Genomic DNA, 12,765 nt, shown 5'->3' with positions numbered 1-12,765 from the left:
GTCTTTATATCTTAGGCTCTTGTTTTCATGAAGCACATTTTGCCCAAAAATTGAGTGTAGAATGATCTTTATGAGATCTTATTGATATGTTCCTTGAATATTATAAATGTCTTTTCTTTCCCCCCCACATTACCTAAGATAATTGTAGGTCAGCATAGCCTGTTTTCTAATATTGGTGAATTTATGACCTACCTAAATGATGTATAAAGCTTCACATTCCTCATCAGTGAAGTGAGAATAAGAGTACTTCATAGAAACATTGAGGGTTACATGGGAACGTATTGTAAAGTGTTTATAACAACATGTAGTGTGTATTCAGTAAATGGTAGCTGCTGCTATTAGATAAGGCAGTAGTGTAATCTGTCTGGCAACCTGGCTCTTTTTTGCTCTTTTACCTGAATTGGAAGTAGCGGGGGCAATATTCAAGGAAACTAATCAAGTGATGCTGTTTCAGAACTTCATCTACACCACTGCATAGTCTATTTTTAAGAAAGTGTTCTGAAAAGGCAAGTTATTAATTATTTTTTCATGCTCTATAAAGTACATATAAAATTTGAAAAGTGGTGTAGGCTTTGAAAAAAGCTGTTAGTATCTTAAGTAGGTGATTTCTGCATTTGCTTTAGCCTTACAGGCTGAGTAAAAAGCATCCTGAGGACATTTTAAAATCTAAGATCGCAACTAATGGACACTGTAACTTCTTTTAGTGTTTGTTTTTTAATAGGAAATACATGACTCATACACAAATGTAAAAAGAACACAATAAATTTTCTCTTGACCCCCAAACTCAGTTCCCACCACAACCCTCTTTCCCTGTCAAAAACAGGATAACCACTATCACTAGTTTTCTCCTGTATCCTTTGACCGTTGTTTGTGCCTACACTGCAGAAATTCTTAAGATGCTACATTTGTCATATACTGATTTTCTGTATGTATTTGGGAATATTTCTGGACATTCTGTCCTTTTCTCTGTCCTGGCCTAGTCAGTCACATGTCACACCACACTGTGTTAATATCTAGTAGTATTAGTTTTCCCTCGTTGCTCTTCTTTCTTAGCGTTTTCTTCACTAGTCTTTTCCATTTAAAGGTTAGGATCACTTTGTTAAAAAAAAAAGTTGGTATTTTCAGTGAGGTTTTGGTTAGACTTATTTGCAAGTTGACTTAGGGAAAGTAGACTTCTTCCTGTCCAGAAACATAGTATGCTTTTCCACTTCCTTAAGTCATGTGTGTCCTTCAGAGGATGTTTTCTTCATAAGGGTCTTAAATGTTTAAGTTGATTCCTAGATATTTATCTTTTTTGTTGTTTTGTATTGGCGCTTTTGTTTTTCATTGTGTTCTGTTTGGTTATACACATGAAGGCTATTGATTTCTATTCATTTTGACCTTGCCCCTAATGAATTCTATTATTTTTAGCAGTTTTACAGTGATTTTTGAGTGTTCTAAGTATACAAAAAGACTATCTGCAAATCGTTTACCACTTCCTTCTCAAATTAGTACTTCTAATTTTTCTCTTGCCTAATTTTAAAATAATTACACCAGTATAGTTAGTATAATTTTTGTCTAATTACATTATGTAATTATAATTACATTATATTGGCTAGTTTTCCTAGTACAGGGATACCTTAGAGATGCTGCGGGTTTGGTTCCAGACCACCACAGTAACACAAATATTCCAATAAAGAGAGTCAAATGCCTTTTTGTAGCTTCCCAGTACATATAAAAGTCATACTTATGCTGTACTGTAGTCTATTAAGTATGCAGTAGCATTATGTAAAAAAAAAAATGCATATACCTTAATTTAAAAATACTGTATTGCTAATAACCATAATATGAGCTTTCAGCAAGTTACCACCTTATTGCTGGTACAGGGTCTTGCCTCGATGTTGATGGTTTCTGAAGGGTAGGTGACTGAAATTTTTTTAAAAGTTTATTTATTGATTTTGAGAGAACACGCATGTGCATGTGTGAGCAGGGGAGGGGTAGAGAGGGAGAGAGTGAGAATCTCAAGTAGGCTCTGTGCTGTCAGTACAGAACCCAATGTGAGGCTTGATCCCATGACCGTGAGTGCGATCATGACCTGAGCAGAAATAAAAGAGTCAGACATTTAACGGAGCCACCCAGATGTCCTGGCAATTTCTTAAAATGAGACAGTAATGAAGTTTGCTCTGTCAATTGACTATTCCTTTTCACAAGTGATTTCTCTGTAGCTTGTGATGCTGTTTGATAGTGTTTTACCCACAGTAGAACTTCTCTGAAAATTGGGAGTCAGTCCTCTCAAACCCTGCAGCTGCTTTATCAACTAAGTTTATGGAAGTCCTAGATGGCATCTTCTTCCAATAGAAGGCTGTAAATCTGTTTGGTGTAGCCGTCTTCATGAATTCTCTTAGCTGGATCTTCTGGATAACTTGCTGCAGCTTCTGCATCACCTGCTGCTTCACCTTGCACTTTCTGTACTATAGACAGCTTCTTCTCCTTAAACCTCATGAACCAACCTCTGCTAGCTTCCAAATTTCTCCTGCAGCATCCTCACCTCTCTCCGCCTTTATAGAAAGGAATAGAGTTAGGGCCTTGCTCTGGATTAGGCTTTGGCTTAAGGGATTGTTGTGGCTGGTTTGACTTTCTGTGCAGACCTCTAAAACTTTCTCCACATTAGCAATACGGCTGTTGCGTTTTCTTATCATTGGTGTGTTCACTGGAGTAGCACTTTTAATTTTCTTCAAGAACTTTCCCTTTGCATTCACAACTTGGCTGTTTGGCACAAGAGGCCTGTCGTTTGGCCTGTCTCAGCTTTTGACATGCCTTCCTCACTACGCTTAACATTTCTAGCTTTTGATTTAAAACGAGAAACATAGGACTATTCCTTTGACTTGAACACGGAGAGGCCATTATGGGGTTATTAATTAGCCTGATTTCAGTATTGTGTCTCAGGGAATAGGGAGGCCTGAGGAGAGGGAGAAAGGTGGGGGGACCAGCTGCTCAGTGGCGCAGTGAGAACATGCAGATTTATTAAGTTTCCCGTCTTAGAAGTGTGCAGTTTGTGGAGTCCCAAAACAATTACGAGAGTAACATCAAAGATCACTGCACAGATCACCATAATGAATAAGTTTGAAATATTGCAAGAATGTGACATAGAGATCTGGAATCAGCAAATGCTGTTGGAAAAATGGTGCCAAGAGACTTGATCAATGTAGGGTTGCTACAAACCTTCAATTTGTTAACAACAACCACCACCACCACCCCAACAACAAAATACGGTCTCTGCTAAATGCGGTAAAGTGAAGCACAGTAAAACAGAGCATGCCTTTTTTCTCCATTAATCATTGTTCTGGCCTAAGCCTGGAAGAGTGATTTTCTAATAAGCACCACTCACTCATTTGTAGTATTTTGCGAGTTCTTTTCGAAAAATGGCTTTTGAATTTTGTTTGCCTGCCTTTATAGCACCTTTGGAGAAGATCCTTCAATTTTTCTCCTTAGGTCTGTTAATGTGACAGTTTGTGTTATTGGCTTCTCTCACAGATACTCATTTAAACCATCTTGACCTGGTATTTGTTCTACTAAGGAATAGGGAGGAGGCACAGGGTAGATTTCTTGGGCATATGGAGTCAGATCATGTAAGTTATGTTTTCTTAGAAATGTCTGTTCATTCTTTGAAAACTTTTTTGCATAAAGTTATAAAACTTTGTTTTACAGGGTACAGGAGCTGCAAGTTTTGATGAATTTGGCAATTCTAAGTACCAAAATCGGAGAACAATGAGTAGTTCTGATCGGGCAATGATGAATGCTTTCAAAGAAATCACTACTATGGCAGACAGAATCAACCTCCCTCGAAATATAGTTGTAAGTTCCTGTCTGTCTCCTTTAAGCCATTCTGGCATTGACTTAGCATAATTTAATGAACATATGAAATTTTGATATTGCAACTAATTAAATGGCCTAGAGTTAATTAAACTTCGTTTCTTTGCTTTAAAGGATCGAACAAATAATTTATTCAAGCAAGTGTATGAACAGAAGAGCCTGAAGGGAAGAGCTAATGATGCCATAGCTTCCGCTTGTCTCTATATTGCCTGTAGACAAGAAGGGGTTCCTAGGACATTTAAAGGTAAGTTTTTAGTTGCGGAGATAAAAATGTTTTCTATGTTAAAGTAACAGACCGAAGTCAAGGAGCTTTGACACTACGTACCTGAGTCATGTCTTCCTGGTTACCTCCAGTAATCCATCTTTGTATCATTTCCAGACGCCTCCTTATTTTGTTCCTTGACAGAAGATCTTAGCCATGTTCTTTTCCAGCTGTTTTAGTCATTCTAGTCCACGTAAGCTCCGTGTTCTTTGCTCGTGAGATCTTCTGACTGACTTCATCTTGTGGGCTTTGAGGCCTGGCTTCGTAGGCCAGAGTAAGCCTTTGTTACCAAGCGTGTACCCTTGATGCATGGAAAACCATTTCCACTCCTAGCACAGGTCTCTACAGGTGAGGGAATCAGGCCTTAGAAAACATTCTCGAGTTTTACAATTTGCACTTTTACACTTAAGCTGGAGGCTTTGGGAGAACTCGTATTTTTGTCCAGTTTGCAGTCACGAATACATGACAGCCTGTTGGCTGTGACGCTCACACTGACTTGCCCTCCAGAGTTCGTTTTAGCTTAAGATTTTCATTACCTTTCATTCATCAGTGAGTACTTTACGATGCGGCAGTGGCTTTTATCATCATCATCGTTTTTGTTATTACAACTAAAACGAAGGCTTTTGGTCTGAAAGTGTTTGGTAGTTTAGTATTTAGAATAACAGGGTCGAATATTTGATCTCATGTTATTATGCCTATAATCCCAGGGGTTGCATGTACATGTGACATTGGGTAGCTTGAGAAGTACTCTTTAGCTTTGAGGTTTTTTTTTTTATTTCCGTGATAGACATACTTCTTATAACAGATTAATACATAAATATCAACAAAGTTTGGATTAGTAGAAGAAACTTAACTTGTTTGAATTGAAATTTCAGAGAAGTTAATATTTTGAGATATTAAGAACCTACATTTAACTTGTTTGAAAGACTTCTTTACAGCTAAAGTAAAAATGGTATGTTATATACCATGCATGTGTATATATATACACCATCTATACTATATATGAGTTTTGGGTGGACAGTATTATACATTTGACCCTTGAACAACACGAATTTGAACTGTGTACATCCACTTATACACTGATTTTTTTTTTATATAGTACTGTAGTTGCTCTTATAATATCCTTAATATTTTCTTTAGCTTACTTTATTATAAAAACAGTCTATAATACACGAAATCAATGTTGACTGTTATCGATAAGGCTTCCTGTCGATAATACACTATTGGTAGTTAAGTTTTGGGGGAATAAAGAGTTCTCTCTGGAGCTGTGACTGTGCTGGGGGTTGGCACCCCCTAACCCGAGTTGTTCAGGGGTCAGCTGTAATTTGACGTCTGTAATCACTATGAAGTAATCACTAAAAGTCTAGTTACCATCCATCATCAGACAGTTGCCTCCTTTCACTTGTTTTGTCTACTGCCCAAGTCCTTTCTCCTCTGGTAATCGCCAGTGTGCTGTCTGTATCCATGAGTTTTTGTTTCATTTGTCTGTTTGTTTTGGTTTTTTTGGATTCCACTTAGAAGGGAAATCATTTGTCTTTCTCGGGCTCATTTCACTTAGCATAATACCCCCTAGATCCATCCATGTTGTTGCAAATGACAAGATTTCATTCTTTTTTTATGGCTGAGTAGTATCCATCGTGTTTATATAGCACCTCTTCATCCATCTCTCCACTGATGGACATTTGGATAGTTTCCATTTCTTGCCTTTTGTAAATAATGTTGCATTGAACATAGGGGTGCATATATCTTTTTGAATCAGTGTCTTAGTATTCTTTGTATGAATACCCAGAAATGGAATAGCTGGATCATACGGTTTTTCTGTTCTTAGTGTTTTGAGGGGCTCCATAGTGGCACCAATTTACATTCCCACCAACAGTGCATGAGGGTTTCCTTTCCCCCACATCTTCTCCCCTAAGACTTGCTATTTCTTGTCTTTTTGAAAATAGCCATTCTGACCAGCAAGTGCTGATATCTCATCGTGGTTTTGATTTGCATTTTCCTATGATTAGTGATGTCGAGCATCTTTTCACATGCCTGTTGGCCATCCGCATGTTGTCTTTGGAAAAGTATCTATTCAGATCCCCTGCCCATTTTTTAATCAGGCCATTTAAAGCATAATTGCATTTTTGCAAATAGAATATATTTTATAATCAGAAATGATTTTTTAGTGAACCATATGACTAATGTGGATTTAAATTTTTTTTTTTTTTTTCAGAAATATGTGCCGTGTCACGAATTTCTAAGAAAGAAATCGGTCGATGCTTTAAACTTATTTTGAAAGCTCTAGAAACCAGTGTGGATTTGATTACAACCGGGGACTTCATGTCCAGGTTTTGTTCCAACCTTTGTCTTCCTAAACAAGTACAGATGGCAGCTACACACATAGCCCGTAAAGCTGTGGAATTGGACTTGGTTCCTGGAAGGAGCCCGATATCTGTGGCGGCGGCAGCCATTTACATGGCCTCACAGGCCTCCGCTGAGAAGAGGACCCAAAAAGGTAGGATTCTTTCTCAGGAAGGCAGTGATGAAACTGAAGTTTTAGTGTGTCATTGTATTTCCATTTTAGGTACAAAGCAGGTAAATATCCCAAACCCACATTTAAGAGGTAGTTTCTTAGAGTCAAAACTGACAAGCAAAATACTAGATTTTCTTAAGTGGCTCATAAACAAAAATATTTGTGGATACACATACATACTCTGTGTATGACATGCTTTGTTCCTATTCACTTTAAGTATTGAGTTTGTCCATTTTTCATTTCTAGAAGTTGTTTTTGTCCCGCCTAAACATTATTTTGAATAGTTCTTTTTTCCCCTCAAAACTTAACCAAAATTTTTTATATCTTGAGAGGTGGGGGCCATGCCTGTTTCCTGCTGTCCGGCGTGGCCCGCACAGCTCGGCACATGGGAAATTTGTGCTGATCGGCAGCTGTAACATTCCTCGAAGCCTCTTCTCTTTCTCCTTTCATATGTTACTCACTTTCTTAATGAAGATCCTGATAGAAGTAGTTCAGCCTTCTAAAGCCAGTTTTGAGTTTACTGTCATAGGGGAACTTTCAAACAGAAGTCCTAAATGAATTTCTTTACAAGCATGTATTCATCAATTACTTCTCTGATCCTCAAAAAGTTGCATAAACAGAAAAGGAGCAGTCAGTTCAAAATTGAAAAGGTAGCGAAATTCCTTGCTGCGATGACTGTACTACCCTACTCAGAACAGCCTTTCACCTCAGCTTAGGCCGTATGTTTCTATATTAATAAAAGTAATACATCACATAGAAGAATGATTAGAAGGAAGCCAACCATTGGTTATCTGTTCCTTTTGGCCTCCAGTCATATTTTTTAAGGAAATTTTGAGTCTTCTGGTAAAATTGAGAATTTGAAGCGAAGCAGATTGTCCTTACCTTTATTCCTACTTGTAAAGTTTGTTCTAATCAACACAGAAATATTGATCTTGGCACTTTGTGCTGCTTGTGTTTTACATGAAGTTCTTTGTTTTTAAGGCCCCTTTCTTCCCTTCCCAGTGGCCGGTTGGCGTTCACTGGTATCTGTGTCTAGAGGATAAGAAACTTAAAATTAGCTCGTTGCACAGTGATGGCAGGCATCCACACTGAAAACTCGTAAAACCTTATGATTTGAACTGTGGAAAGGTTACGGTAAAATGAGTTTGTTTTAAAGCCTGTCTTTTAAAACTCCATTTTGTTTAAGTATTTATAACCCAATACTTGTCAAGTGGCAGTCCTCTGGGACTTTTTAATAAAAAGGAAGAAAGATGACAATGACTTTGAAGGGTAAACATGGATCTACTGTACACTAGAAATACTCGTGAGCTCCCTGTGCTCAGTGTTCTGTGTTTGCAAGAGTGGAAGCTTCCCATTGTGCTGGAATGTACAGCTGTATCAAGTAGCTGTGTACTATCTGAGGTACGAAGTAGACAGAAGAGGTTGTGGAACCATTTCTAGTACGATTCCCTTTTAGCTTGAACCTTTTAACCAGAGAACCTCTTAACAGAATTAACTAGAAGTTAATTAGAAGAGGAACTTTTAAAAATAGCAATGATGAAGTGAGTTTCCTCATAAGAGTGTATTCATGGGTTACTCCCGGGATCCTCAGAAAGACTTCCTGTCTTTCTAGATACTAGATCCTATGGCTAGTATAATAGTTACCACTCATGGTGCTGTGCCCTGGGCATTGTTCCAATGTTTTACATCTAGTGAATCTTTTCCTACTACTATGACAGCCCTTTGAGGTAATAAGGGCTCCTACCTCATTATTGTTACTAACTGTAGCCCTCCATTCTGCCTCTTCGTATGGACTTCCATCGTCAGGTTTTAAAAATCAACATTTCTCGTTTTCTCACTGTGGCTTTTATATTACCGTATCTCACAAACTGGAGTGCACGTAGTGGAAGGGAGATAGGATGGAAGTTATCCTTAATATGTTGATTTCCGTCTTTTAGAAATTGGAGATATTGCTGGTGTCGCTGATGTTACAATCAGACAGTCCTACAGGCTGATCTATCCTCGAGCTCCAGATCTGTTTCCTACAGACTTCAAATTTGACACCCCTGTGGACAAACTACCACAGCTGTAAATCGAGGCAGCTGATGTCAAACTCCTGTGAACACTGAACTCGGCCTGTTGTACATAGCCTATACCAAGTGCTGGATTGAGCCTTTCTTTAATAAGGAAAAACAAAAGACACGGTACGCATTCCAGGGCTAAATATTAATTGCTTGGCATTCTGTATGTATATACTAGTGAAACATATTTAATGATTTAAATTTCTTATTGAATTTGCTTTCTTTTGTAGCAACCTAGGAAACTGTATTTTGGAAGGTATTTGAAATTATGTAATTCTTGAATAAAACGTTTTTCAAAACTAAAGTTTTTGTTATAATTACATGTTACATGTAATTTATAATTACAAATAATGCATATCATTGCAGCTAATAAAGCTGATAGAGGCTCTTGTTTTGTTTTTTTCCATTTATAGATTTAGGTGTTTTTTTGTATAACAAAGAGGTTTGGGGAACCACTTTTGACATCAAGAACATCGGGGGCCTGTGTGAATTATTAACTGTACATATAGAACAGTAAGAAGTGAACTGGACCTTGAAAGGCACTGGCTTGAGAGATATAAAAACATTCCTGTGTTTTTCCTCAGTGAGCTTATGGAGCAGAGAAGATGAAATCTGTTGGCCTACCAACATCAATTTTTGGATGTTACCATTTCGTAACTATTCTTACTGATATAAAGAATATTTAAAATGGAGGTTATTGGGCCTCGGAATGTCTGGTAATTTTTCTAGTAAGCACGCCCCCTGTAGGTGATTGGGATGTGAAGGTGTTCATTGTAAGCAAAGACCAATAAAATGTTGCCCTTTTACCAACTAGTTTACAAGGGGACTTGAATCCATGCTAGACACACACCACTGTAGACCGCACTGCCTCAGAGCAGGTGTAAGGTTCTGACACGTAACGAGCTTAGCACTGGGTTAGAAGTACGTCTCCTGTTGCAGCCTAGTAGGGGGGTTCAGACTCTAGTCCAAAAAGGGGCTTGCGCCTCTAGAGGATCAGACCTTCTCTCGTTTCTGTTGGCCACGGAATGGGGATGACTGCTGGGCCAGGAAGACAAATGCTGTTTCTCCCTTGCACAAAATCTGTGACACGCAAACGGCACTACTCAAAGCCGGGGGAGAACACCAGAGAAGTAAACGCAAGAACACTCACCAAATATAGGATCGCAAGGCTCGTGAGGACTCCAGGCAGAACTCATCCCACCCAGCACGAAACTCAGGACAAGAAATCTTAGGTCAGTGTCTCCCTCGGCACCCCCATCTTTGGTCCCCAGCACCGCACCTCTCCATTTTTCCAAGTACAGACTGAGAGCAGGGGTCCTCCCCTCTGTTCTCCCCAGTTTCTAGCGACTGACCACAAAACTTCCCATCCACTGAAGACTTTTCACTGCAAGCTGCAACCAGTTAACTAGATCTTAAAATAGTCATTTTTGCTATGATCATAAGTTGGAACATTTGGAAAATGCGTAACGATAGCACCCAGAAGCCACTTAGGAGTGAGCACCGGTATTTTGGTATTTTTTTCTTTCCTGCTGTTGTGCTGTGTTTTATTTTTAAAACATAGTTGGGCAGTTCAGGTATACTAATATTAGTATTTTCATTTTACTGGCTACAAAAATGTATTTGATAACTAGAAAAATGGAGATAAGCATAAAGGGGATTAAAAAACCTAGCCCCTACCAGTCCGCCGTGTCAACATTTTGGTCTATTTTTTGTGTTCTATACATTGAAAGAGCTTAGATCAGTAGAACTGATTTTATTTTATTTTATTTTATTTTTTTTTTTATTTTTTATTTTTTTTATTTTTTAATTTTTTTTTTCAACGTTTATTTATTTTTGGGACAGAGAGAGACAGAGCATGAACGGGGGAGGGGTAGAGAGAGAGGGAGACACAGAATCGAAAACAGTCTCCAGGCTCTGAGCCATCAGCCCAGATAGAACTGATTTTAAAGATTAATCTGGGGGCAGAAGGTTTATTTGGGGGATGTAATTTATATTCTGGTAGATAACCTCTGAAAATAAAATTCTGGTTTTAAAAAACTATGCCACCCAGATGGTTTGATCAATTTAACTCAATTGCAGATACTGAAAGAAGTACCTCATCAAGAGCTAAAGTAGCAGGGTCACTTGTTCTTTCCTCTTACCCCAGGCCTCAGAGCATGTGTGTCCTTGATAGGGACAGCTGTGTTTGGAAGTGATGCATTGTTAATGACCCTGTTTAGGAGTCATTTCATCTGACCACTAGAACATTTTCACTTAGGGAAGGGGGGCAATCCACAGCAATGCCACGTTTTGGCCTCTGGCCCCTCTAGCGTTCTCTCTAGCTCACTGGGACTTACTCCTTATTTGTCCTTCTGCTTCAAGGCTGTTATAAATAGAGGTTTAAAATCCACTCGAGATGTGGGGTGTTCAGTTGTAACTTACTTGATTGCTTAGTACGGCAAAATTAGTAATACTTAGAAATTCAAAAAAATCATGGCCAGGTCTTTGTAACCAGCAAAAGGAGTCTGACCCATATTCTAAACCAGGGATTGTGCATGGTTTTGACTTCCCTCATGAGGTGTGAAAAACTCCCCATACACAGCACAAAACCCACCTTGTTGAGAGCTGATCACACCAAGAAGTTGAAGCCAGCTTCTGTGTGGGCTACATTTTGGCCAGTTACGGATATTCCCCATGCAAGGCAATTTCTGTGAAGATAAAGTGGGTCCATCTTAATGCTGTCATCTTTAAACAGTTGAAACCTTGGTTAAGGTAGTCCATTCCATTCCCAGTATTTAAAGCAAGGACTCACTACAGTCCACTTTGACAGTCTCTACTATGACTACAAGTTCGAGGGTTTGATAAATTTCATGGAATCTGGGGCGCCTGGGTGGCTCAGTCGGTTAAGCGTCAGACTGTTGATTTTGGCTCAGGTCATGATTTCATGCTTCATGGGATCGGGCCTTGTTTCTGGCTCTGCACTGACAGTGCAGAGCCTTGCTTGGGATTCTCTCTCTCTGCCCCTCCCCATGCTTTTTCTCTCTCAAATGAACATTAAAAAAAAAAAAAAAAACGTTTCATGGAATCTGAGTTTGAGCACTCTGGTCCAATCTCATTTTGTAGATTAGAGAAGACTGGAGAAATCAAAAGATGTGTCCAAGTTTACTATTAGGAAAGAGGACAGACTCAGGTCCCTTGATCACTCAATCTAGTGCTGGTTTCTATTAAACTATACTATTGGGTTTTATTTCACAGGAGGATGCCTCAGGACTGACTTTAGTTGTAACTTTCAAATACAATTCGGTTCAGTTATGAAATTAAAATTATTCAATGCAATACTCGTATCTGGCTTTTTGGGAAAGCTCTTCAGAGTGAGTTTCTGAATTATTTTCGAATCAGCTCAGGTGGCAAGGAGTTAATAGCTAGAGATCACTCTAGCTCTTTCTCCAAACTAAATGCTTCTTAAACTAGATGCCTCTTGATAGTAAGCCTTTGTGTTCAAACCAACAAACGTACTTTACCCATGGTTGTCTTTGGTTTCTGAGCTAATTTAATATCACAGGTGCAAGATTTACTTTAATTATCAAGATGAACAGCTGAGGGGGTCAGCCTATTACCCATCTGGTCGTAATCCAGCCAGGAGGCCTCTCTATGCCCCATGCCAATATTTCCAATTGTCAGTGGCCCTGACTTTTCCTGTTGCTGGAGTTTTAATCTCATCTGCCAATTGTGGAACTACTGACAGATTCCCCAGTCCCCTAAACACCTCCCTCACTCTCCCCCTCCTGGATATTTCCACATACACACTCGTTTCATCAGGATCTCAAGACTTCAAGGTGTCACTACAAAAGTACCATTCAGCTGATCTCTAGGCCACAGAGGCCCAGTGTCTGGCACAAGCATAAACCTCCATTCATAACCTTCACTGGCATTTCTCTAGTCAAGGGGACTTTTAACCGTCATCCTGGGAGACTGCAACTCTTGCTTAAGGAAAGAGGAAAGGAGGTGGGCTCACCTGGGTGACTCAGTAGGTTGAGCATCTGACTTCGGCTCAGGTCACGATCTCAGTTTGTGGGTTTGAGCCCCACGTCGGGCTC

General features: G+C 39.1%; 1 protein-coding gene and 1 long non-coding RNA gene across 3 annotated transcripts in view; one reads left to right on the top strand and one right to left on the bottom strand.

The window, feature by feature from the left end:
• GTF2B (general transcription factor IIB) overlaps positions 1 to 9,079 on the top strand; it is a 33,318-nt gene extending 24,239 nt beyond the window's left edge. The window contains exons 4-7 of the mRNA XM_030324234.1: positions 3,688 to 3,834; positions 3,967 to 4,096; positions 6,330 to 6,611; positions 8,567 to 9,079. Coding sequence (XP_030180094.1) covers positions 3,688 to 3,834; positions 3,967 to 4,096; positions 6,330 to 6,611; positions 8,567 to 8,700 — 693 coding nt within the window. The 3' untranslated portion in view covers positions 8,701 to 9,079. The remainder of the gene's footprint in view (positions 1 to 3,687; positions 3,835 to 3,966; positions 4,097 to 6,329; positions 6,612 to 8,566) is intronic.
• Positions 6,637 to 12,726, bottom strand: LOC115520149. 2 transcript variants are annotated; one of them, XR_003970706.1, is made up of 3 exons: positions 12,684 to 12,726; positions 11,283 to 11,376; positions 6,637 to 7,661 (listed from the first exon to the last, which is right to left on the bottom strand). It is a non-coding gene; the product is annotated as an uncharacterized LOC115520149 (long non-coding RNA). The 2 variants fall into 2 exon arrangements; XR_003970705.1 differs by lacking the exon at positions 12,684 to 12,726 and having other exon boundaries at positions 11,283 to 11,404.
• Positions 12,727 to 12,765: the final 39 nt, after the last annotated feature.

This window comes from Lynx canadensis, chromosome C1 (assembly GCF_007474595.2).
Source record: "Lynx canadensis isolate LIC74 chromosome C1, mLynCan4.pri.v2, whole genome shotgun sequence".
NCBI classification, from domain to species: domain Eukaryota; kingdom Metazoa; phylum Chordata; class Mammalia; order Carnivora; family Felidae; genus Lynx; species Lynx canadensis.
Note: the sequence above shows the minus strand (reverse complement) of the source record. Positions and strands in the feature narration are given on the sequence as shown.